Here is a 24,377-nt window from a genome sequence, read left to right on the forward strand (position 1 = left end):
TGGATCATCTGGTAACTGTTTTTAGTATTTTTTAAGGAACCTCCGTACTGTTTTTAATAATGGCTGCACCATATTGTTATCGTTTATATTCTTGTTTCTCTCCCTCTTTTGACTGTGCTTCTAAGGGTGGAAATTGTGACCTCTCCACCTCTTCTTCCTCAGTGTTTATCGCAGAAGGACTTCGACTGTACCGAGAAGGAACTGGATTGTTTTTTCTTTGATATTTTTTTCTTTCCTTAGTGAGAAGCCACAGAAATGGAGAGTGGAAATAAATAGTGGTCAAAAGAAGGTGAAAACAGTGTGGCAGCTGAGTGACAGCCCACCTATAGACCATCTGAATTTTCATAGACCTGGTAAAGTGGTTTGCGGTCTATTCATGTAAATTATTCCAATAGGAAATAAACTAAATTTACTAATAGAGATTATTATTAGAGCCCTTGTGCCTAGTTTTAACGGAGAAGGCAATGGCACCCCACTCCAGTACTCTTGCCTGGAAAATCCCATGGACGGAGGAGCCTGGTGGGCTGCAGTCCATGGGGTTGCAAAGAGTCGGACACGACTGAGCGACTTCACTTTCACTTTTCACTTTCATGCACTGGAGAAGGAAATGGCAACCCACTACGGTGTTCTTGCCTGGAGAATCCCAGGGACAAGGGAGCCTGGTGGGCTGCCGTCTTTGGGGTCGCACAGAGTCAGACACGACTGAAGCGACTTAGCAGCAGCAGCAGCCTAGTTTTAAATAATTTTCTTGAACTCTAGATATAAACCTATTTATTCTGGAAAAAAAAAATTATGAAAGAGTGCTTTTTCTCATTTTCCTGCCTGGAGGAAATTTTATTAAAAGAGGCCAAGCAATAGGGACATAGATGTGAAAATAGGTTATGAAATGGAAATGCCTTGAGGAAAAAAAAATGAAAATGCTAGCTCATACTTCACACTTGTGTGTACTATTTAAAACAGTGATGACATTTCTGCCCTAATACCATCTCTGTTTCTGAAATAAGGGTTGAGATTTCTAGTATTGTATCCAAGATGGTGTGTGTCCATGAAAGATGTCTTTTTGTGCCTGGTATGATTAGCTGCCCCGCTGAGTCTCCCTCCTTCAATAAGTACCTGTAAAACTGTTGTCTCTGTGCACATGGATTTTGTGAGGCTGTCATGTCTTATTTTTATAAGTCTTAAATGGCTGATTTAAATATTGCAGATATATCCAAAATAAAATCTGATCGTTTTATGACAGAATTCAAGAAGAATTTGAAAGGCTGGGAACACAAATAGTTGTATTGTAGTGATTGATATGTTGCAAAATTATTTCCAGAAATTGTTTACTCTCCCCCCTACACACCCAATATGTTTTGATTCAGATGTAATGGAAACTTCTCTAAAGTAGAATAGAAACATTGTGATTCACATGGCTGAACTGTAAAAGTCCTAAAGAAACTGAAATTTCCTAAGAACCATCAGTTAAAATTGTGCTATCTTTTCTAAGTGTGATATAAAAGCTGGAGCCTATAAAAGATTAAAAATGAACTATATAAAAGTAAATTTCTGCCTGGCAAAAAATGCCAGAGGTTAAACAACAGACAAATGATAAACTAGGAAAACAAATTTGCAGCTCATGTTCAGAAAAGGGGTGACATTCCCCAGTATATAAAGAACTTTCAAATCACTAAAAAGAAAAATGAGCAAGTAATATGAACTGTGGCAACCCACTCCAGTGTTCTTGCTTGGAAAGTCGCGTGGACGGAGGAGCCTGGCAGGCTAACAGTCCATGGGGTCTCAAGAGTCAGACTTGACTTAGTGACTAAAACCACCACCACTGCCAAAAAGGAAATTCAAGTGTAATCTTAAAAATAAAAGATGCTCAACCTCACATGTAATAAGAGAAATGCAAATTTATGTTATGTAGATACTTTCACATGTCAGATTAGCAAAGATCAACCGGTTTGTTGTCACCGTGCTGGCCAGAATTTGGGGAAATCTTACACACTGCTGGATGGAGTGTCGAGTTGTATGGTTTCTGTGGAGGGTGGTATCCACCAAAATAAAATTTTGACCAGATTACTAATTGTGGTATTATTTACAGTAGCAAAAATATAAAACCGGAGCATAGAAGAACCTCTGAAAAGAGACGATTAAACTTAACCCTGAGGTGTGGAATGATGAGGCAGGGGTGGGTCTCAGCTTTGATCATTAGAATCTGCTGCTGCTGCTAAGTTGCTTCAGTCGTATCTGACTCTGTGCTACCGCATAGACGGCAGCCCACCAGGCTCCCCCATCCCTGGGATGCTATAAGCAAGAATACTGGAGGGGGGGCCTTTAAAGCCCTAAAACCCAAGTGAATCAATCGTTGGACATCAGAATTTTTAAAGTTCTCCAGGTGATTTCATTGTGCCACAAAGGTTGCTGCTGCTGCTGTGTCGCTTCAGTCGTGTCCGACTCTGTGCGACCCCATAGACGGCAGCCAACCAACCAGGCTTCCCGTCCCTGGGATTCTCCAGGCAAGAACACTGGAGTGGGTTGCCATTTCCTTCTCCAATGCATGAAAATGAAAAGTGAAAGTGAAGTCGCTCAGTCGTGTCCGACTTTAGCGACCCCATGAACTGCAGCCTACCAGGCTCCTCCGTCCATGGGATTTTCTAGGCAAAAGTACTGGAGTGGGGTGCCATTCTACAAAGGTTAAAGATCATCAATTTAAACATTTTATCTACATTTGTTGTTTCAGTTTTTTTTTTTACTTAAAGGTGATTTATGATTTTATTTATAATTTTATTTATGATTTTATTTTATGATTTTAAAAGTTTAAAATACATGAATAAATGTGATATATTTTTCAAAAATGCCATTTTAAAATTTATTACCTGAAGATTAAACCTTTGTTAGGAGATTAATATAAGATTAAACACCTTTTAAATAAGATTAAACACTTTTTCCAATGATGCTGAGTAAGTGAAGTATACAGAACCTATCTTCTAGAGTATTTGATGCTTCAAAAAAGAATGCAAGATATTTTGAACGGTAGAGTTAAATCTATTTGCTAATGTATTGGTCCAGTGACTTCTTTTATGAAAATAAGGAATTTTTATGAAATCATATATTTGTGTGCTTGGAAACACACTCAAACTCCATTTGACTTGAACCTTATTACCTCTTCTACCCATCATGTATTATTGATATGTTTGTCTAGAAATTATTCAATGACCTTTGGCCCAAAGGAAGACCCACTGTTAAAGGAGGACCTCATTTGTAAAAGTCATAGATTATTCACACAAAGCTTCAGTTGTAAATATTAAAGCCCAGTAAATCATTTACTTTTGGCCAAAGATCATAGACATTTACAAAATTAGACTTTCTGTTTCATTGGACTGAGCACTTAGGTCAAATACTAGCTTTTCAAGATACCTAATGGTATGATGCTCTTGAATAAAACAATTTACATCAAAAGCAGAAGACTGAAGAGAGAGAAGTGTACTTTTAGCTGCCCTGGGAAGAGAGAATAATGACTTGGAGTTAATGGGGGAGAAAAAGTGTCCAGTAGAGTGCTACCCACCCAGGGGGTGCTCGGCAGATGGTTGCTGGTAATGGTGGGAATATGGAAACCAAAATGTTGACCCACAAGGAAGTGGACATGGTCTCGTCTAAATGTTAATTGTATCATTTATTTTTGAAATACAACAGTCTTCAGGAGAAAAAAAAATGGATGTATTTCTAGCTCTAAGACTATAAATCCTAAGTAGAAAATGTTTTCTGAAATATATATTACGATTAGAAAAAGACAGTTGTTTAACTGTAGCGAAAGAGGCACAAAAATTAAAGCAGTAGGTTCCCATATTTAAAATATATCTTTTTTTTTTTTTTTTTACTACACCACACATTTTGTGGGATTTTAGTCCCTTTCCAAGGATCATATCTGGGCAGCCTGCAGTGGAAGCATGGAGTCCTAACCACTGGACTGCCAGGAAAGTCCCCAAAATATATAATTAAAAAAATTTTTTATTGGAATATAATTGCTTTACAATGTGTTTATAAAATTGCTTTACCATTTTGTGTTTACAATGTTGTGTACAATACGATTTTTAAGAATCTAGTTTATCTTAGTTTTTTTTTTTTAATTAATTTTTATTTTTTATTTTTGGCTATGCTGGGTCTTCACTGCTTCTCAAGCTTTTTTCCTCTAATTGCAGTGAGAGGGGGCTTTTCTCTGGTTGTGGTGTGTGGGTTTCTCATTGTCATGGCTTCTCTTGTGGCTCCCGGGCTCTAGAGCACAGGCTCAGTACTTGTGTCTCGGAGACTAAGTTACTCCACAGCATGTGGCATCTTCCTGGACCAGGAATTAAACCCATGTCTCCTGCATTGGCAGGTGGATTCTTTACCACTAAGCCACCAGGGAAGCCCTCTTAGTTTGTTTAGTCATTGTTTTCAGTGCATCAAGAAGGTTAACTATTTAAAGAAATTGTCTTTGCTGATTTTTGTCTTAACTGGTTCTCTTCAGGTAGAAGACACATCATTCAGACCACCTCTTGATTATTGTAAAATTCAGCAGTAACTTAGTAGAAAAGCTGACTGGTAATTGATTTTGATCTCTCTCTCTCTCTCTCTGGTTATAGATTTTTCTGAATTAACATTAAGCGGTAGCTTGGAAGAAAGGATATCCTTTACTAACATGGTTACCTGCAGCCAGGTGCATTTCAAGTGAGGTGTGCTGCTGGGGCCCTCCGTAAGGTAGTGTGTTCATTCTTTATTCTCTGAAAATACTTCATAATGTCCTAAGAACCTTATGCTTTTTCTTTTTTTCTATGACATAAATGCTGATTTAATACATTTGAAATATGAATTATTAGTAATCACATAAAAGGCTTACCGGGTGTTAGCTGTGCAAGTCTAATTTCTTTCCTACCTTCTGTAGTTGAAAGAAGCTGTCATAGTCAACTGACAGTTTAATCCTAAAACCGGAGAAATGAAAAAACAATTTTATGAGTGATAATGTCTCTGCATCTGAAATCTGTATATATAGTAGAGAGTTTGGTTTCAAAACCATTGATGGAACAGAAAAACCCTAAACAGGCATGTTGATTTGACATTGAAAGCAAAGTTTTGTGAAAAACAGTTGTAACTCATCCCAAATGTAGGACTAAGCCCCAGATGTAAGTACCTTTTTAAAAGGTTTAACTTGAGATAGTATTAACCAAAAGAATGAATGGAATAACCCTTTCTATGATCTTACTGTTTTGTGTTTCACCAATACTAAATAGATAGTGAATGAGTTTTCCTTAACATTCTTTCTTAAGCTGTGTTTTATACCCAATAAATGGATATTAATTTTAGCATAGTTAAGAATAAAATGGACTTTTAAAAAACTATCCAGTTACAGAGAAGATACATGAATTAAGTATATAATATTTCTTTGAGGTATTTCAGTGAGTAAAGGATACTCATTTAGCAGAAGAAAATTTCTCTTAGCAAAGTATACATCCTCATTTACTTGGTCCACATCTAGTGCTTTTGCATGACTGCCTGAAAGCGTTGTTATCTAAAGGACTGACTTTGTCGTATGTAGCACAGTCCTAATGTGGTAATCATTTCTGCATTAAAATAATATTTCCAGACAGATTTTACTTTTCATTTTTATTTTTTATGTTTTTGAGTTTTTTTGGCCACAAGGCATGTGGGATCTTAGCTTCCCCCCAGAGATCAAACTTGCACCCCCTGCAGTGGAAAGTGGAAGTGTTAACCACTGGACCACCAGGGGAGTCCCCAGGACAGATTTTAAAATGAGATAAATCATAAAACCGTTTGTGCAGTATCCCTTTCTGCAAAATAAAAATCAGTGCATGATATACAGCAAAATACTAACATTGACTTTGAGAAGCGTGAGATTACAGGTGATTTTTATTTTGTTTACACTTTCTTTTAATTTTCTAATTCTTAAATCCTAGCTCAAACTGCATCCCCCCCCCCCCCCAAAAAAAATGGACAGAGGTAATTGGAAGGTAATTATCACAAAACCTGAAAACAGATATATGCCTGAGCCTTTAAAGGAGAAAAAGGAGAAAGAAGCTGAGGAAGATCCTGATGGTTCTCTCTGAAAGATGCAGCTGCAGAACAGGTGACCGCGTCTCAGCTCAGACTCCGCAGGAGAAGCATCAGGAGAACTGCAGCGATTAGTATACAGAGGGTGCAGACTGTGGGTACCACGATCTCCGTCACGATCTGCATGTAACTTAGCAAAGGCTCTGCAGTGGGGGGGAGAGACCAAATGGCAGATGAGAAGGCGACTGCAGCTTCATCCTGAAAGTTTCAGCTGTCCAGAAAAAGTTGCAACATGGCACCATCACACTTGCTAATTCTCATTTGCTATAAAAAAGAGAACCTGGTATATTAAATGTTATAAAAAATTGTGTAAGGGCTTCGTGAGATACTTTAGAAAATATGGATAAAGAATGCTGACTTTTGGTTCTTCAGTACTATAATAAAGTCTATATGTATGTCAGTGCTTGTGCTTACTCAGAATATTAGCAGCCATATTCCTCAGCTTCTATAATTCTCACTGGGTGATTGAGATGGTATTGGGTATGTTCAGGGTGGTATGGCCGTGGACTCATTGGAGGGATTTAGGGGAAAAAAAAATTTCTTGAAAAATATTTGGAGCCTTTCAAAGGTGTGATGTGAGTTTGAGTGAACTGCGGGAGTTGGTGATGTACAGGGAGGCCTGCTGCTGCTGCTGCTAAGTCGCTTCAGTCGTGTCCAACTCTGTGCGACCCCATAGACGGCAGCCCACCAGGCTCCCCTGTCCCTGGGATTCTCCAGGCAAGAACACTGGAGTGGGTTGCCATTTCCTCCTCCAGTGCATGAAAGTGAAAAGTGAAAGTGAAGTCGCTCAGTCGTGTCCGACTCTTCGAAACCCCATGGACTGCAGCCCACCAGGGTCCTCTGTCCATGGGATTTTCCAGGCAAGAGTACTGGAGTGGGGTGCCATTGCCTTCTCCTACAGGGAGGCCTGGCGTGCTGCAATTCATGGGGTTGCAGAGTCGGACGCGACTGAGCAACTGAACTGAAAGGTGTGATTGTATATTTTAAGAGGTGTAGGAATTTCTATATTGAAAATTTTTATGGTAATTCTTACCATAGCTAAGTAATTTTAAGAGTTAAATGATAAGCATTATTTCATGTGCATTAATATTGTGGTAGACATTTATGAAATGCCTGCTTTTAGGTTTTGTGCCGGGTACCCTTGGTTACTGAGATAAATAAGGCACAGACCCTATTCTCATTGAGCTTGTGGGCTCAGTAGTAAATTCTACATCATGTTTCTGTATTACTTTAATTTAATGGAATATACATCTTTAATATTGCTTGAATATTTAGATGAGGGGGGAGGGGACAGTGGTAGATTGGCCTGTAAAAATAGCTGAGTTGGTAGGATTTGAGCTAGCATTTTCCACCTCTGATACCACATTAAAGATGAATTTGTTAAATGTGCATAACAGTAAAAAAAAAAAAAAATTGTTAAAACAGAAAGTGTATTTCTCTCGTTGCCCTTATGTATGGTGGTTTAGTTGCTAAGTCATCTCTGACTCTTGTGACCCCATGGACTGTAGCCCGCCAGGCTCCTCTGTCCATGGGATTCCCAGGCCATAGTACTGGAGTGGGTTGCCATTTCCTTCTCCAGGGGATCTTCCGGATCCAGGAATCAAACCTGGGTCTCCTCCATTTCAGGCAGACTGACTGAGCTACAAAGGAAGCCCCTTATATGTAAAGACAAACTACAGAGAAAAAGATGATATGCACTGGCATTTCTTGATGCATGTTTACTATCCTGCTTATGCTACATCTCTGACCCTTTTAGATCCCATTGCATTAGAAATGCCTTCTGTGAAAGCAAGGACCTTGTTTTGTTTATTGCTATGCCCCCAGGGCTTAAAACACCATTGAGCCAATAGTGACTTTAATAATTACTTGCTGAGTGAGTGAATATAATGTAATGTGTTTGTGGATTTTTCTTCATTCCATTTGGTAGAATGGTTGAATTTCTCCCTCCTTCCAACAGCCCACAATAACAATAGTAGATTTATAAATATACACTATCATTCAGAATCAAACTAGAGTAGATAAAATATTTCTTTTTCGTGGTAGATTTTTAGAAAACATTTTAAATGCTGATAGAAATTTGACATTGCTTCAAAGTAAAGGGAAAAAAGTCCATTTCTAATCATGTGGTTTCGGAAGATTGACTTAAGGTGCGTCCACATTTTGAGATTTTGGTAATACTACTACATATGTTAATTACATGGTTTAATTATCAAAGAATTAAACTCACCTGCAGCAAGCATCTGGTTGTTGATAGAGCAAATTTCCAAGGCTTTGAAGTACCAAGTTTCCACCTAATAAAAACCCACTTGGTAAGTAAGTTGTCTTAGGCTATGTTTGTACTCTTTGAAATCATTTTTGGAATAGTGTGGGGTAAAGATTTTTCCAAGAATCTGCTTATAGTTTAAATCAGTTAATATTTATTGAACGCCTGTGCATCATTGTGAGGGAGCTAAAGAGCAGTTTTGATTCTTATAATCTAGCTATCTTTTTCTAATAATGCATGACTATCTTTCCTACTAATGCAAGAATAGTGAATACCTGATAACCATCAGTCACTGCTTCTATTTATAGTCCAACCAGGCTCACCCTAAAAGAGTGTTGATGAACAAGTGAGATTTTTTCAAAAGAATTGAGACACTCTAAATTACAACTTACATTCCCTGCCATTGGGTGCAACAGCATAGAGAATAGAGAGCTAATAGAAAAACGTGTAGCTTATAGAAAATGGGAGGTTTTACAGAATATTTTTTACTATTTTAATCTCATTTTGGAAATAGTGCACTTGTATTGCTGTGCCATTTGGTGGGAAAAGAAATGAAAAATTTTAATAGCCCTAGTCTGCTCTTAATGCTCTGTGTGCTAGAATTGCATTGTTCTTACCCCAATTCCAAGCAAATAAGCAAGGAGGGGAAAAAACACCGGGCTCTGTTCCCAGATACCCCTGTGAGGTGCTTGCTAAACTCTGTACTCCAGTTACCTAGTTCTAAAATCCAGAAAGAATAACATTGAGAATTATTCCTACCTCTCTCTGATTGGGAAACCCATTGGCAATGATGATCCTCTTGTAATATTCAACTGAAGCCTTTGGATAGCGCGGCCTATTTTTCTTGTTGAAATCAATATAGTAGAATCCATATCTATCTGAGTATCCTCTCTCCCATTCAAACTTATCCAACAGAGACCAGGAAGTATACCCTTTTACATTAGCACCATCTTTGATAGCTGCAAAGACATTTTATTCCATTTTGAATATGTTTTATTTTCTTTGAAAAACAGTATTGTGAAGATAAGCTTAAATATTTTCATTTATGAGATTTAGAAACAGTTTTAATCAATCGTGTTATCAAATTTTGCCCAAGTTGAATAAAAAGATATGTGAAGACAGTTTGTATCTTACCTTTTAGCATTTCATTTGTGTATCCTTTAAGATATTGAATTCTCCACTCATCACACAGTTGGGTACAGTGTAATCTTTGAGACGCTCCATTTTCTGTCACATATATGAGTGGATTGCCGTATTGAGTCTGAAAGGAATCATGGCAACACATATTGAAGCCTGCCATATTCTAATTGGGCATTCTAATTGGCATTTAGTAGATGCCAGTTAGCATGTTTATTTAGAGATGAATGTAGGCAGAAGGCAAGTTCATATAGAAAAAAATTTTATATGTATGTATGTATGTATATTTATTTTTGGCTGTACCATGAAGCAAATGGGATCTTAGTTCCCTGACCAGGAATTGCACCTGTGCCCCCTGCATCCCTGGACTGGAAGCATGGAGTCTTAACCACTGAACTACCAGGGAAGTCTCAGAAGAATTCATTTCTTGACAAGCCATCATTTTAGAGAAAATATGCTTCAGGTCTTGTTTTTGTCTATGTATTCCATTATAGGTGAGAAGAGCAGAAAAGTATGAGATTTTTGAAGTTTATTTATAAATGTATATAGTATCTGTATCACATGTAATCATATATTGTTATATATGATATATATGCATATTATATGAATTTATATAAGATATAACAACCATGTATATGATCTCTATATATGATTATTAGTAAACATTCATCTTTTTTTTGGCCATGCTGTGTACCATGTGGGATCTTAATTCCCTGACCAAGGATTGAACATGTGCCCCCTGCAATGGAAGTTGAGAGTCTTAACCATTGGATCACCAAGAAAGTCCACATTAGTCTTTCTTTAAGGCCTGTATCTAGTAGCTTCTGAAGTGTAACTGGGTTTTTTAATTAACTTTAAAATGTAGGCACCTGAGCTTATGCTGTAAAAACATGAATTCAGGTAAAAAATGTCCTTCAGCTTAATGTAGTCACCTGAGCAAAGTTGAGAAGCCTCCGAAATCCCCATGGCACAGAATATAGCCATTTAGATCCCAGATCAAGCCAGTTTGGGTCAACCAGTTCTACTAAGTCACGATCATTCTGGTAGCTGGGCCCCTGGCCAGAAGGATAGCTCCTTTCCGTGATGAACCGAGTCGTAAAATGGCCTAAGCCCAAGAAGTCAGATGTGCCTTTAATGTAGCTCTTCTCCTGGAGTGAGAACACTGGCAGCCTTGACATTTCCAGACCTTGCTCTGCACTCTTTCTTCCTAATGAGACAAAAAAGTAGAACTTAACCAAGTTTTATTTTCTCACATTCTGTTGTCATACCATGATGATACTGGTGTGTTGACATGAAAGCCAATATCCAGATCCTAGGCTTTGGAATGCATCAGCATGGAAATTATAATCTTAGCCTTTCTAACTGCAATTTCTTCATTGGAATGCTAGCCAAAAATTTTTCAGTTCAGCTTGCTTAAAAGTAATATTTTCACAGATTACTCAGTAAGTGGTATATGGAAAGTTGTGCAGCTATCTGGAAAAAAAGTAGAACTAGGTTATTCCTTACATCAAAAATTGGTAATTTTGTTTGCCTCTTGGAAGGAAACTGGAGGCCAGTGGTAGTGGAGGCCAGTGGGGGAGAGACAGTCATGTTCAGACCTGTGGTGGTGTCAGCTGGTACCACCTCTGTGTTGGGCAGTGTCCTCACTTTCAAAATTGTAAAAGCGTATGTCCTTTCACTGACCGATTCTAAATCTACTTATCCTACACTACTCATGTAAAAGGATGTATGTACAAGGATCTTCATTAGCAAAAGATTGGAAGCAACCTGAAGGTCTGTCAGGAGAGACTAATTAGTAAGTAAGTGATGGGATGTGTTACATCAGTGCCACTCTGCAGCCATTAGAATGAATGAGGCGGTGTTTCATGTGCCAGCATAGAAGAGTGCCAAGATGGGACAAAGACGCAGAGCACTGTGAATGTGTGAGCATGTACACACACCTAGCAGCAGTGTTTTTTGCTTATGCGTGCACAGTCCATCTCTGAAAGTGTACTTCCTTCTGGGGAGGATAGGAACAGTGAGGTAGGGGAGGGGAGGAAGCTTAACCTTTTTCACTTTTTTATACTTAAAAAAATTTTTTTTTTAATTTTCTATACTAACATTAATGTTCGCGCCATCCTAAGGGTAGGTTCACCATTATCTTCAAAAAATGTTTTAGAGACAAGTTCCATTGTTTGAGGCTTAAAGAAAGACATAAATTAAGGTCAGAAATTTGCTGCCTCCAAAACATATAAAATGAGTGCTCAGGTTAAGACTTTATTCATAGAAAGCTCAGTAAACGGCTGTCATCCTCCCGGTCATGACCCTCACCATCATCTATGTTTTTACATCATTCTGTTTCATTATGTGTTTTTTGGGAACTACAACTAGACGTTTAAAAGATACACTTTGAAACATGTCCTTGTATAAACTACTCAAAAAAAGTTTAAGTCAATGTATAAAGGAAAGTAACATTTTTATATGAGTTGGTAACTAAAAATGCAGTGATAAAAATGTTTCCAAAGAGGTTACTGGTTTAGATTAAATGAGTGAAAAGATTGTATTATTAAATCCATTTAAATATTAAACATTATTATTTTCAGTTATATTTAGGAACTTAAGAGAAAAACCTTAGGAATCGTCACTGTGGTGTCTACTACAATAACCGCTCACCATATGTGGCTATTGGAATATGGCTAATGTGACTGCGTCTTCAACTCAGTCACACTGAAGGATTGAACTTTTAATTTTGTTTGATTGGAATTTAAATAGACACAACTGGCTACAGGCTCACTTTGAGCAGCACAGGTATAGGACGTGTAGAACATTTCCATGATCACCAAAGGTTCTGTTGCACAGCACTGGTCTAGAATTACCGTTCTTCATGTATTTATTGTGAATGAATGCTCCAGAGATGCCTGCAAGTAATTTGCGAATGAGACTTCAGGCAGAGTGCTTTCACTACTAAAGAAAATATTAACTGTTTTGTCAACTATAGTCAATAATGCTGGAAGAAAAAAAGAAAAAACTACTTAGAAGATCCTTCTTTCCACATTGTAAAAAGGGAAAATTGAGCCCTGTTCTTACTTGAATTATCAGAGTTGGAGTTGGTGGGGTCTAGGTTTATTGACCTTAAGCCCAAGAACTTCTCTAAGATACGTAATCAGTTTGGCTCTTTCGTACAGTCCTGTGGCGCCTGCAGTGGCTTCTGAGGGTCCTGAGAGCACAAACCCAGCGTGTGAATGATGGGGTGTGTGTGTAGGAATGTTCCATGTGGGCACTGTCCCATATGAGGGCTTTTTTCTTACACATCTTCAGGAATGATTTTCTCAAGATTTTGAGTGTATATGCACAGATGTGTCACAGAACTGGTTGTTGTCAAAAGATTTTCAGAGATTATTTTCTCTAATCCCTTCACTTTTTTTAACTGTAAAGTTTTTTTTTTTTTTTAATGTGTAAAATAGGCAAAATTATTTAAGTCAATACATTTGAAAGGAATTCCGCATGTTCTGGTTCTTTCCACTGGCAATCACCTTAGTTCCTCCAGTCATAATTTCCAAGAGAATACAGCCCTTTCAAAAAGATTTGCTCAATCCACCGCCGTCATGTCAGTCAGCACACAGGGCCTCTTTGATCTCCACTGGAATAGGTACACACTTCAAAATTCCCCACCTATAATCTTTGAGATCCAGTTTCCTCAAACAATTTATTTTAGGACCCTTGAAGTTAAAGATAGCAAGTACATTACTATATATTCCTTAATCTTTTCTAATATTGAAAAGTCTTGTTATATCCAATTTTTTACTCATTAGCCTAGCAAAAAATGTTACCAGTCTCACTCACCACTTCAATAGAATAACAACAATGGAAGCAAAACCTGCATTCTCAATGTGGTCACATTAACAATTTATAGACACTAATCCCTTCATTTTTAGATGATAAAGACTGAGACAGGAAGAGGTGAAGCACCTTGCCCAGAATCACTCACTGGTTAGTGACCGAGTTGGAATTAGAACTTGCTGCCAACTCTTCTAGAGAAGTCTGATAAGTGGTCTGATAAATTTCCCCTTTAGAAGGGGAAATTTTTGATACGTTGATATAAACATTCTTAGTCAAACATTAAAATAATGTTGATGCATGAGATTTTAATCTATTTCACTGTCATCCTTGCCTTTTCCTAGGGAGGCTGAAACCAAATCACAGTTACATGTTTTAGATTGGCTGGACACTGCTGGTTACCTATCCAGTCCCATGCTGGTCTGCTTCCGTGTTCTCCTTCTCACCCTCTTTCCAAGGGCTATATCCTTTCTGTAAGTCATAGTCCCCTCCTCCCACCCCCAGCCTCTGAGGCTCTGGTCCTGGTGGTCTAGGGCACCTTGGGGCTAGTGACAGTTCTGTTCCCTGAGGCACAAAGGGGACAAAGAACTGTACAAAACAGATCTTCACGACCCAGATACTCAGGATGGTGTGATCACTGACCTAGAGCCGGACATTCTGGAATGTGAAGTCAAGTGGGCCTTAGGAAGCATCACTATGAACAAAGCTAATGGAGGTGATGGAATTCCAGTTGAGCTATTTCAAATCCCCAAAGATGATGCTGTGAAAGTGCTGCACTCAATATGCCAGTAAATTTGGAAAACTCAGCAGTGGCCACAGGACTGGAAAATGTCAGTTTTCATTCCAATCCCAAAGAAAGGCTATGCTAAAGAATGCTCAAACTACCGCACAATTGCACTCATCTCACACACTTGTAAAGTAATGTTCAAAATTCTCCAAGCCAGGCTTCAACAATACATGAACTGTGAACTTCCAGATGTTCAAGCTGGTTTTAGAAAAGGCAGAGGAAGCAGAGATCAAATTGCCAACATCTGCTGGATCATCAAAAAAGCAAGAGAGTTCCAGAAAAACATCTATTTCTACTTTATTGACCATGCCAAAGCCTTTGACTGTGTGGATCACAATAAACTGTGGAAAATTCTGAAAGAGATGGGAATACCAGACCACCTGACCTGCCTCTTGAGAAATCTGTATGCAGGTCAGGAAGCAACAGTTAGAACTGGACACACTGGTTCCAAATTGGGAAAGGAGTATGTCAAGGCTGTATATTGTCACCCTGCTTATTTAACGTATATGCAGAGTACATCATGAGAAATGCTGGGCTGGATGAGGCACAAGCTGGAATCAAGATTGCCAGGAGAAATATCAATAACCTCAGATATGCAGATGACACCATTCTTATGGCAGAAAGTGAAGAAGAACTAAAGAGCCTCTTGATGAAAGTGAAAGAGGAGAGTGAAAAAGTTGGGTTAAAGCTCAACATTCGGAAAACTAAGATCATGGCATCTGGTCCCATCACTTCATGGGAAATAGATGGGGAAACAGTGGGAATAGTGGCAGACTTTATTTTGGGGGGCTCCAAAATCACTGCAGATGGTGACTGCAGCCATGAAATTAAAAGATGCTTACTCCTTGGAAGGAAAGTTATGACCAACCTAGATAGCATATTAAAAAGCAGAGACATTACTTTGCCAACAAAGGTCCGTCTAGTCAAGGCTATGGTTTTTCCAGTAGTCATATATGTATATGAGATTTGAACTATTAAGAAAGCTGAGCACCAAAGAATTGATGCTTTTGAACTGTGGTGTTGGAGAAGACTCTTGAGAGTCCCTTGGATTGCAAGGAGATCCAACCAGTCCATCCTAAAGGAAACCAGTCCTGAATATTCATTGGAAGGACTGATATTGAAGCTGAAACTCCAATAATTTGGCCACCTGATGCAAAGAACTGACTCATTTGAAAAGACCCTGATGCTGGGAAAGATTGAAGGCAGGAGGAGAAGGGGACAACAGAGGATGAGATGGTTGGATGGCATCACCGACTCAGTGGACATGAGTTTGAATGGACTCCGGGAGTGATGATGGACAGGGAGGCCTGGCGTGCCACAGTCCATGGGGTTGCAAAGAGTCAGACACGACTGAGCGACTGAACTGAACTGAACTGAGGCTCAAAGGGAAGTCAGCTGGAAGTAGAAGCTCTTTCTTAGGAAGATTTTCCTTGTTCTTAAAAACAGATGATAGTACTATTCCCTTTTTTTCTGCTTCAGAGTGTTGATGTACAAAGATGTGGTGCCTGGAGCTCCTGTAGCCACCTTGTGGCCTTGGAAAGTAGACGATGAATTAGCTAAAAGTGCCAGAGTGGAGAGATGAATCTGGGTTCCCAAAGACATCCCAGAATGCTGAGTTAACTACTTGTGGATCACCCTTTTCTGGATCTCAGGTAAGATGATAAATCCTCTACTTTTCAATCCATTTCATTTGCAGTTTTCTATGAAATGGCAGTTAAAAACACTGAAATTATAGCATTGTCTTTATTCTCTTCTCTGACGCTGTGGACACCAGAACTTGGAAAGTATTCCTCAAAGGATAAAAAGAACCAGCGATAGGACTGAGCCCACCCAATGCCATGTCTTTGACTCCTCACCCCTACTTGGCTGCATCTGGGTGGAGTGGAGTGGGGAGGAGGAGACAGGACAACGGAGCACAGAAGAGAGCTGCTTCGAGAACTGCAGCTACTTTCCCCCTGGATTCTGATAGTCTCGTTTTCCAGGTCAGAAACCTGTTTGGATGTCCCTCACCCTCCCAGGTCAAATAACCAGATCTCAGTTCTTTGGGGGCTGGGTTATCCCTTGAGTGCTTCACCCAAACCACCCCGCGTATCCTTCTCTCCCCCTGACTTTCCATCCTCTCGCTCGAGCTCCGTACTGTTGCTGTGCTACCTGGAGCCTGAAAAGGTGACATGGCTCACCGATATGGTCCTTCATGACTTGGGGGTAGTCTCCAGCGTAAATGGGGTTGGCAAACCAGCCCAGGCAGAACTGTAGGTATCTCTCGGCAGCCTCTATGTCCTTGGGGTTACTAAGGTCCACAGGCTCCCCCCAGTCGCAGTTTAATGAGATCCCCACCAGACCTTAAAAGAAAGAGAAGGGGGTGGCAGGCAGAATGACACCGCTCCCTGGTCACTCTGTCCTCGGGGCCCTCGGTGCGGGACTCACCTTGCTGCTGGCTGCGCCATGTGTCGTTGTAGGCATGCCAGGCCTGGGCGTGGGCCTGGAAGAGAGAGGAGTCCGTCGGGGTGCCCACCTGCTCCATTTCTCTCCTCCCTTACAACCCAAGGGGGGCTTTCTCTCCTTTCTAACTCTGGAGATCACTTTAAGTTTTATCCTTTTCATGAGTCCAGCAGTGATTAGCCCAATCCATAGTCTCCCTTCCTCTGACTTCCATTTTCTTTGTACTATGGAGGAAACTTGGTCTAAATCTGGCATGGACACGTAAGGCACCGCTTCGCGTTATTTATTGTTTCTAAGATTTTTGCTCACGTGTCTGTTTTGTCCCTGGTTGTCCTACGCTGTCACTAGGCATTGCTTTCAGCACACGTGCTCAGGGAATTAGGGAAACACCAACCATCTGAAACAGTCTTGAGAAATAGAATGCAAAATGTGCCAACCAGCCTTCTCTCCACATTCTCCCCCAGGGACCCGCTGATGTCTTCAGAGCTCTGCCCTTTAAATATTCACAGTTAAAGAAATCCTAAGCTAAGTAGGGAAAGAATGAGAAAGGTCTCTTGCTGACATGGATTTGAGGGTCCGGTGTGTCCCCAGTGGTCCCTTGCCTGCCCGCTTGATCAGATTGTCCACCTTCTGTTGAGAGACCACTGGGGGCCACCCCATCATGCCTGGCATCCATTCCCCAGTCATCATCATATATGTCCTGGAATGGGACCCACTTCTTTCCCCGCTTCTCAGACCTTTCTGGTAGTTTATAATTCAGCCTGTCCTCTGTATCCTCCTCAGTTTTTGCCCTGACTGAGCCTGGCTGCCCCTACAGACCACTGCAGCCACTGCAGCTCTTTCCAGCAGATGCCATTGTTTTCCCCTCACACCCCACATACCTTAGGAGAGTGTCTGCCTTGCTCTTTGTTGTTGCTTCCAAATGATTTCTCCTTCCTCCTCCAAAAACTCCAGATCCTTTGAAGTCCGTGCTATCAGACAAGCACTCCTAACCCCTTCCTACTGCTGTCCTTCACCAACCTCCTCTTATTTCTGCTCATGCACTGAAGATTTTCTCCCCTAGCTCACTGTCATCCCCTTTTCCTCCTGTCACCATGCCCCACAAGGCAGTTTAGACCTGTAGGTGACAAGTTTTCACACTCATGTGCTCCAGCCCCTTGGCCAGATTGCCAGCTCTAGGGAGCCATCCTGGCATCTGGTCGCAGTGTCCAGCAGAGCGCTGGATGGGACCCTCCCTTGTAGATGCTCACAGATGGAAGGGAAGGGAATGGTGCACAGGTGCGAAGGTGGAGGCGGCAGAGGACTGGGCTCAGACTCGGGCCCCCGGGGCAGGCTTAGCTGTCACTGGCGCTCACCACTCCACTTTGACCCTGGCCTTCACTCCCAGAAGGACCCACCTCACCTTAATGACGTGATGTGCCGCCTTGTACAGGCCCGTGCCCTGGAGCTTCAGGCCAGGTGCATGGTGGCCCGTCTCGTAGCCCTCTTCTGCCATTGTCTGCAGGGATGACAAGTGAGAACCACAGGACCTGTGAGAAGTGACAGGGTGCGCTCTTGGCTGGAAAGTGGGTTTTCCCACCTGGAGCGGGGGTCTGCTTACCCGAGGATCACTGAAAGTAACCCAGTGTTTCACACGGTCCCCAAAAGCCTCAAAGCACAGGTTGGCATAATCACTGAAGTAGTTGGCCATGCTCACGTTCTGCCACCCGCCGTACTTGGCCTGGAGCAGCTGCAAACAGAGGGGCGGAGAGAGAAGCAGGTGCCCCAGGGGTCCGTCTCCAGAAAAGACTTTTGGGGTCAATGGGCCAAGTTTGTGGAAGAAACTTGGCTGATTGGAGCTACAGAGGATGTTTAGAGGAAAGGGGAGCAAAGATGCAGGGTCTCAGGCATTAAAACTTGAAGATTTAGGGGGGTGGAATGGGTCAGGTGGGAGGGCGGTCCAAGAGAGAGGGAACATATGTGTATATATATAGCTGATTCACTTCATTTACAGCAGAAACGTACACAGCACAGCTTTGTAAAGCACTTACACTCCAATAAAGAGAGGAAAAAAGATGGGGAGATAGTGGCAGTGTTTAACTGTAGAGAAATATGGAGACATATTATACCTTATACAAACAAGAGGGAGGAAGCAGAGAAAGTTTGAGATTCTCATGCTTAAAAAGAACTGTATAGAATGAGTATTTAAGAAAAACTGCCAGAGGAAAGAGGTCTGATCATGAGAAAAGAATCTTGATTATAAGAAGAAATAAGACACAATGCTGGGAGTGGGAACTCTGGTTAGAATTTTGAGGGCCATGCAGGTCTCAGAAACCTCCCAGAAGCCTCTGTCATGAGAGCAGTTCTGCTTCCTTCAGGGAAGGGCTCTCTCCCACCCAAGGGCATCTGTTCATCATGCAAGATTTCCCCAAGATTTATTGCTCCATCAGGATTGCCTACTGAACTCGTCTTGGAGGGTTTGCGGGAATGCCAAAGGGGCAGTGACAGCAATTAACCAGGGAAGAAGTTGGAAGGTGGTTTCCAGTTCACCTCCCCAAAGCCTGCTCTACAATCCCAGCCTCAGCTCAGAGGCCTTCCTCCCACCTCACACCCAACCCACCAAAGTGTCGATGGAACTCCATCTTCTCCATCACACCTCCCTGAAGCCAATGTCTTGCCCTCTGACCTCCCACCACCGTGTGTCACAAGAAGGTACAGAAACGACTCCTCTGCCAGCTGGGCTCTGAGGAGCTTTGTTGAATAAACAAAAAAACTCTTGAATGGTGATGTCTAACAGTGAGGTTCTTACAGAGATCACTTGGGAGGGTGGGGGTGCTCATCTTTTGTAAAATTTTTTATTAATTTATATATTTTTTGGCATGTGGGATCTTAATTCCCTGACCAGTAATCATACCTGTGCCTCCTGCATTGGGAGCACTGAGTCTTAACCACTGGACCGCCAGGAAAGTCCCAAGGGTGCTCATGTACGAGCACAAACAGTGCTAATTCTAACAAACTAGGGAAAGAAAGGCTAAACAAACTTGTTGATTCCATGAACTCTTACTCAAAGAGACTTCTTTCTTTGTAAGTTTGAGTTGTTGCTTCTAGGTTAAATGTTTTGCGAAACATCAGAATCTGCCCTTACCACTTATTACAAACATCAGTTAAATCAGTGTGACCTCCCTGCCATGGGTGAGTTGAGAGATTTCTTCTTCACTTCCTGCCATCTTCCTATCCTGAGCCAGAGCCCAGACTCCAGGCTTTGCCCCCACCTTGGCCATCCCAAGTGCCCAGAGCATGCTCCCTCCTGCTGAGCGGAGCTTCCCCTTGGGCCTCTGAACCTGCACAGCCTCACCTGTGGGAGATCCCAGTGGTGCAAGGTCACGATGGGGGTTATGTTGCTCTTCACAAGGGCATCGATGAAGTCACTGTAGAATTGGATTCCCTTCCTGTTCACCCCGTCAGCTGAAGGGGAAATAAAAGGGGACGTGATGAGAAAGGATGCTGGCCTTCTGCAGTGCACTATGCCGGGACCCTGGAGCTTTCAGCAGGCCTGAGGCACACGCAGTCCACCAGCACTTGGGTCTCAGATGGTGGAATAGCTACTCCTGGGAGTCCAGCCAGGGGTCCCCAACCTCGAGGCTCTAATGCCTGACGATCTGAGATGGAGCTGATGTAATAGAAATGGAAAGCGCACAGTAAATGTAGTGTGCGTGCACCATCCCAGAACCATCCCCAAAACAAAACCATCTGTGGAAAATTCTTCTTCCACAAAACCAGTCCCTGCTGACAAAAAGGTTGAGGACTTCTGAGCCCAGCTACCTTCGGAACCCGTGAGAGACGCTGCTGGGGAAGCTGTGCCTGTGGGCTGTTCTCCCCACCCAGGACTTGTGGTGTCCCCACCAAGCCAACGTGACCAAAAGAGGCCACTCTGGGGCAGGGATAGGGTGGCCGTAGCTCACCTCGGACGCCCGTGGGCAGGAGCCGGGGCCAGGACAGGGAGAAGCGGTAGTGGCTGACACGCAGCTCCCTCAGCAGAGCGACGTCCTCCTGTGCACACGCGGGTGGGTGCGGGCTGGGTCAGCCGGGCCCTGCCAGGGCACCTCCTGGCCACGCTCCCATCTACGCAGCGGGGGTGATGCCACCTCCCCCTGCCTCCTCCTGGGCCTATGCCAGGAGTAGAGTAAAAGACAGGATATGGGGGTGCTCTGAGAATTCCACCGAGGTTCTGGACCCCCAGTCCAGAGAGGGAAGTGGGTGCTGGGCAGAGGGAGAGAGGATGAGCTGGTCCCACCGTCTCCATGGGGCCGACTCCTATACAGGGGCCACGATGGCCGGTAGACCCTGGGGTCAAGGCCTCGGCCCTTCAGCTGCCCATCCCTTGGACTAAGGCCCTGGCTCAGGTGGAGCCTGCTTTCTTTTCCTTCTACATCCACATACCTTCCCATATCCTGGCACCCGCTCCCCAAGCCCCAGTCACTACCAGCCCCTCCCTGCCCAGCTGCATCAGGGTTGAGGGCGTTCACAGAGCAGCTAGTTGACATTGTCACCTGGGCTCCCCCAGTATGTCACCTCCCAGCTCTCGCTAGGTGATGCTCAGTCACACATGCGCACGCACACCCATCACTCACTTGGACCTTGTAGTAGCTGTTGCAGGCCACGTCTGCTGTCTCATCCCCGAGCACATTCCCCTTCCCGCTGTGCGTGAAGGTGTCCCAGATGCTGGGCCCTTTGCCATGCTGGTCCCAGGCGCCCTCAGTCTGGAAGGCAGAACTGCCCACACCCCAGGAGAAGCCTGCAGGGGGAGACCCCAAGCTGGGCCCTGAGCCCTCTCCCACTCCCCATCCGGGACTGGGATCCTGGGCTGTGCCTCCAGGACCACAGGACAAGCCCTCTCCCTGGCAGCCTGCCCTATGTCCCTAGGGGCAGGGGTGGGAGCATGTGTGGCAGGGGGAGGGGAGAGACATTATGCGTTAAAAGCATTATCTGCACTATTTTAGCTCCGATTGGCATTTACTGTCTATATAGTAACTTAAAAAACATATGTTAGGCACTGTAAACACCATATATAAAACACATAACTGATGAGAAACTTCAGTATAGCACAAGGAGCTCTACTCAGTGCTCTGTGGTGACCTAAATGGGAAGGAAATCCAAAAAAGAAGGGATATATGTATACATATAACTAATTCATTTTGCTATACAGCAGAAACTAACATAAGACTGAAAAGCAACTACACTCCAATAAAAATTTTAAAAATCTGTTAGGAACTTTTATTTCAGAACAACTACATGGAGTTATTTTCACCATCCTACCTATAAGGAAGCTGAAACACTGAAACTCCTGGACAGGTCAGCCAGCGTGGGCAAGCTGACAGACAGATGGACAGACGGACAGAGCAACTGGAGGGTGGACATACCAAGTGGGAAGTTTCCATAGTAGAAGGAGGCCTCTTCTGGGGATTCCTTCCTGGTGGCCCCCAGCCTGGACACCAGCAGTAGGACCCAGCAAAGAGTAACAACCCGCACTGGCTTCATGGCACCTGGCCCTCCCCCATACCTGAAAAAGCACATCTGACAGCTGTCAGCCCTTGCAGCCAGGACTCAGGGTAGGGGATGCAGATCCTGGCTTAAGGGCAAAGACCAGAGAGGAGGAGGTGGGACAGGGAGGGGGCACTGTATCTAATGAAGCATTGGGTCTTTGGGGGGCAGGTTCTCTGTGGTTTTGCTGGGACACACCAGCACAGGCTGAGACTGGGCTCCAGATACAATCCTCAAGTTAGATACTCAGGAGGACAAAGACTGAGCTTGGGAAGCTCTGGGTCTGATGGGCAAGGCTTCAAACCACCCTGTGTCCGTGCCTGATGGGGGAGACCCAACCTATACCCTGTGATGGCTTCAACCCAATGGGAAAACCACTCTGGCTTAGGGATGCTCTAGTCTGATGGAGGAGGCAGAACAACCCACAGAACCCCTGCAGCACCCCATGTACACAAGGCAGCCTATGCAGAGAGACAGACCCCTCCCCGAGCCGGGGGTCATGAGAAGCGTCGCCATCCCAGGGTCTTCAGTCCTAAGGGTCAAGGCAATTCCCTTCCCCTGGACTCCCCTCTCTGACCCAGCCTAGTCAGCTTACCTGGATTGTCCTCGGTCCCAGACACCCCCAGAGTAGCAGCTGGTGTCCAGGGCACTCTCCAACTGACCCCCCTAGTGCCTGTGTGCCGCCTTTCCTGACAGCAGAGCCCTCAGTGCAGCGAAGGCTCTGGGTTGGGGGTGTGACCAGTGGCCTAACCCCCCTACAAAGAGCTTCAATAGCCCCAATTCAGTCGGGAGGGCAGGAATGCTGAGCTGGCCAGCAGGGCCTGAGTCAGCAGCCCAGCAGCTTGGCCCTGGGCCCGGGGCATCCAGTCAGCCCCCTCCCAGGGTAAAGGGGAGGCCACCCAGTCCCCTGGTCCCTTCTGGACCTGATGCATCACCTCCAGCCCACCTTAACCTGTGAAACTCCAGGTGGCTGGGTAGGGAGCATCATGTGAGAGCATCTGTCTCTGTCTCCACCCCTCCCCAGCCAGACAGAGTTCACTGTAGAAGGTAAGTTTGGTTATCCCACTTATTCTTCCTCTCTTTGGATCCCTCATTCATTCCTTTACTCACTCACTCATTCAGTCACGACTTCCGAGAAATTCTCTGGCGGTCCCGTGGTTAGAGACTTTCACTGCCATGGGTTGATCCCTGGTCGGGGAACTAAGATCCTGTAAGCCTCTTGGGGTGGGCAAAAAAATAAAAAATACCAAAAAAAACAAAAAAAAAGGTGAGACTTCCCTGGTGATCCATTGGCTAAGACTCTATGACCCCAATATAGGGGGCCCAGCTTCAGTTCTTGGTCAGGGAACTATATCCTACATATCACAACTAAGAGTTGCATGCCACAACCCAACACAGCCAAATTCAGTTCAGTTCAGTCACTCAGTCGTGTCCGACTCTTTGCGACCCCATGAACCGCAACACACCAGGTCTCCCTGTCCATCACCAACTCCCGGAGTCCACCCAAACCCATATCCATTGTGTTGGTGATGCCAGAGAACCATCTCATCCTCTGTCATCCCCTTCTCTTCCTGCCCTCAATCTTTCCCAGCATCAGGGTTTTTCAAATGAGTCAGCTGTCCACATCAGGTGGCCAAAGTATTGGAGTTTCAGCTTCAACATCAGTCCCTCCAATGAACACCCAGGATTGATCTCCTTTAGAATGAACTGGTTGGATCTCCTTGCAGTCCAAGGGACTCTCAAGAGTCTTCTCCAACACCACAGTTTAAAATCATCAATTCTTCTGCCCTCAGCTTTCTTTATAGTCCAACTCTCAAATCCATACATGACCACAGGAAAAACCATAGCCTTGACTAGACGGACCTTTGTTGGCAAAGTAATGTCTCTGCTTTTTAATATGCTGTCTAGGTTGGTCATAACTTTCCTTCCAAGGAACACAGCCAAATAAATAGCTATTAAACAAAACAAACAAAAAAAAAAACCAAAAAGTTACCCGCCTCCCTGGGGTCCCAGCACCTCCTGCTCCCAACCCAGGCTGCCAAGCCCTGCCCCATGTTTCCTTCACTAGGTGTTCCCATCTTTTGCTCTCACTACCCACTCCCTCGCCCCAACTCCCTGCATATCACTGAACCACTAGCCTCCGTGCCTTCAGCTAATCCCCCCTGTGGCTCCATAACTGGGAAGTTCCTACGCCTTTGTGGTTGATTAATTTCTTTCTGCCAGAGTGAAATGGGACTTTGTCTGAGCCCCCCCGGGGATTCAGGGTCTTGTGGGAAAGGGGGCAAGATGGAGAAGGAAAGCTGTACTAGTGGTCAGGGCTCT

The 24,377-nt window shown here is 43.5% G+C and overlaps 2 protein-coding genes across 7 annotated transcripts in view; one reads left to right on the forward strand and one right to left on the reverse strand.

Moving 5' to 3' along the window:
* ZWILCH (zwilch kinetochore protein) overlaps positions 1-6,490 on the forward strand; it is a 42,465-nt gene extending 35,975 nt beyond the window's left edge. For all 5 annotated transcript variants that reach the window (XM_070796940.1, XM_070796941.1, XM_070796942.1 and 2 more), the window contains 3 exons: positions 241-353; positions 4,608-4,722; positions 5,937-6,490. In XM_070796940.1, coding sequence (XP_070653041.1) covers positions 241-353; positions 4,608-4,696 — 202 coding nt within the window. In that variant the 3' untranslated portion in view covers positions 4,697-4,722; positions 5,937-6,490. The remainder of the gene's footprint in view (positions 1-240; positions 354-4,607; positions 4,723-5,936) is intronic.
* LCTL (lactase like) lies at positions 6,118-22,172 on the reverse strand. Of its 2 annotated transcripts, XM_019968171.2 has the most exons (13): positions 21,935-22,172; positions 21,146-21,309; positions 20,477-20,564; positions 19,870-19,979; positions 18,136-18,264; positions 17,938-18,033; positions 16,521-16,575; positions 16,274-16,435; positions 10,423-10,697; positions 9,488-9,614; positions 9,113-9,312; positions 8,318-8,381; positions 6,118-6,233 (listed from the first exon to the last, which is right to left on the reverse strand). In XM_019968171.2, exons 1-13 carry the CDS (start codon positions 22,086-22,088, stop codon positions 6,118-6,120), a joined length of 1,740 nt encoding a protein of 579 aa, XP_019823730.2. In that variant the 5' UTR covers positions 22,089-22,172. The 2 variants fall into 2 exon arrangements, with proteins under 2 accessions (XP_019823730.2, XP_070653046.1); XM_070796945.1 differs by lacking the exons at positions 8,318-8,381; positions 9,113-9,312; positions 19,870-19,979; ... (1 more) ...; positions 21,146-21,309; positions 21,935-22,172 and having other exon boundaries at positions 18,136-18,225.
* Positions 22,173-24,377: the final 2,205 nt, after the last annotated feature.

This window comes from Bos indicus, chromosome 10, assembly GCF_029378745.1.
Source record: "Bos indicus isolate NIAB-ARS_2022 breed Sahiwal x Tharparkar chromosome 10, NIAB-ARS_B.indTharparkar_mat_pri_1.0, whole genome shotgun sequence".
Lineage (NCBI taxonomy): Eukaryota > Metazoa > Chordata > Mammalia > Artiodactyla > Bovidae > Bos > Bos indicus.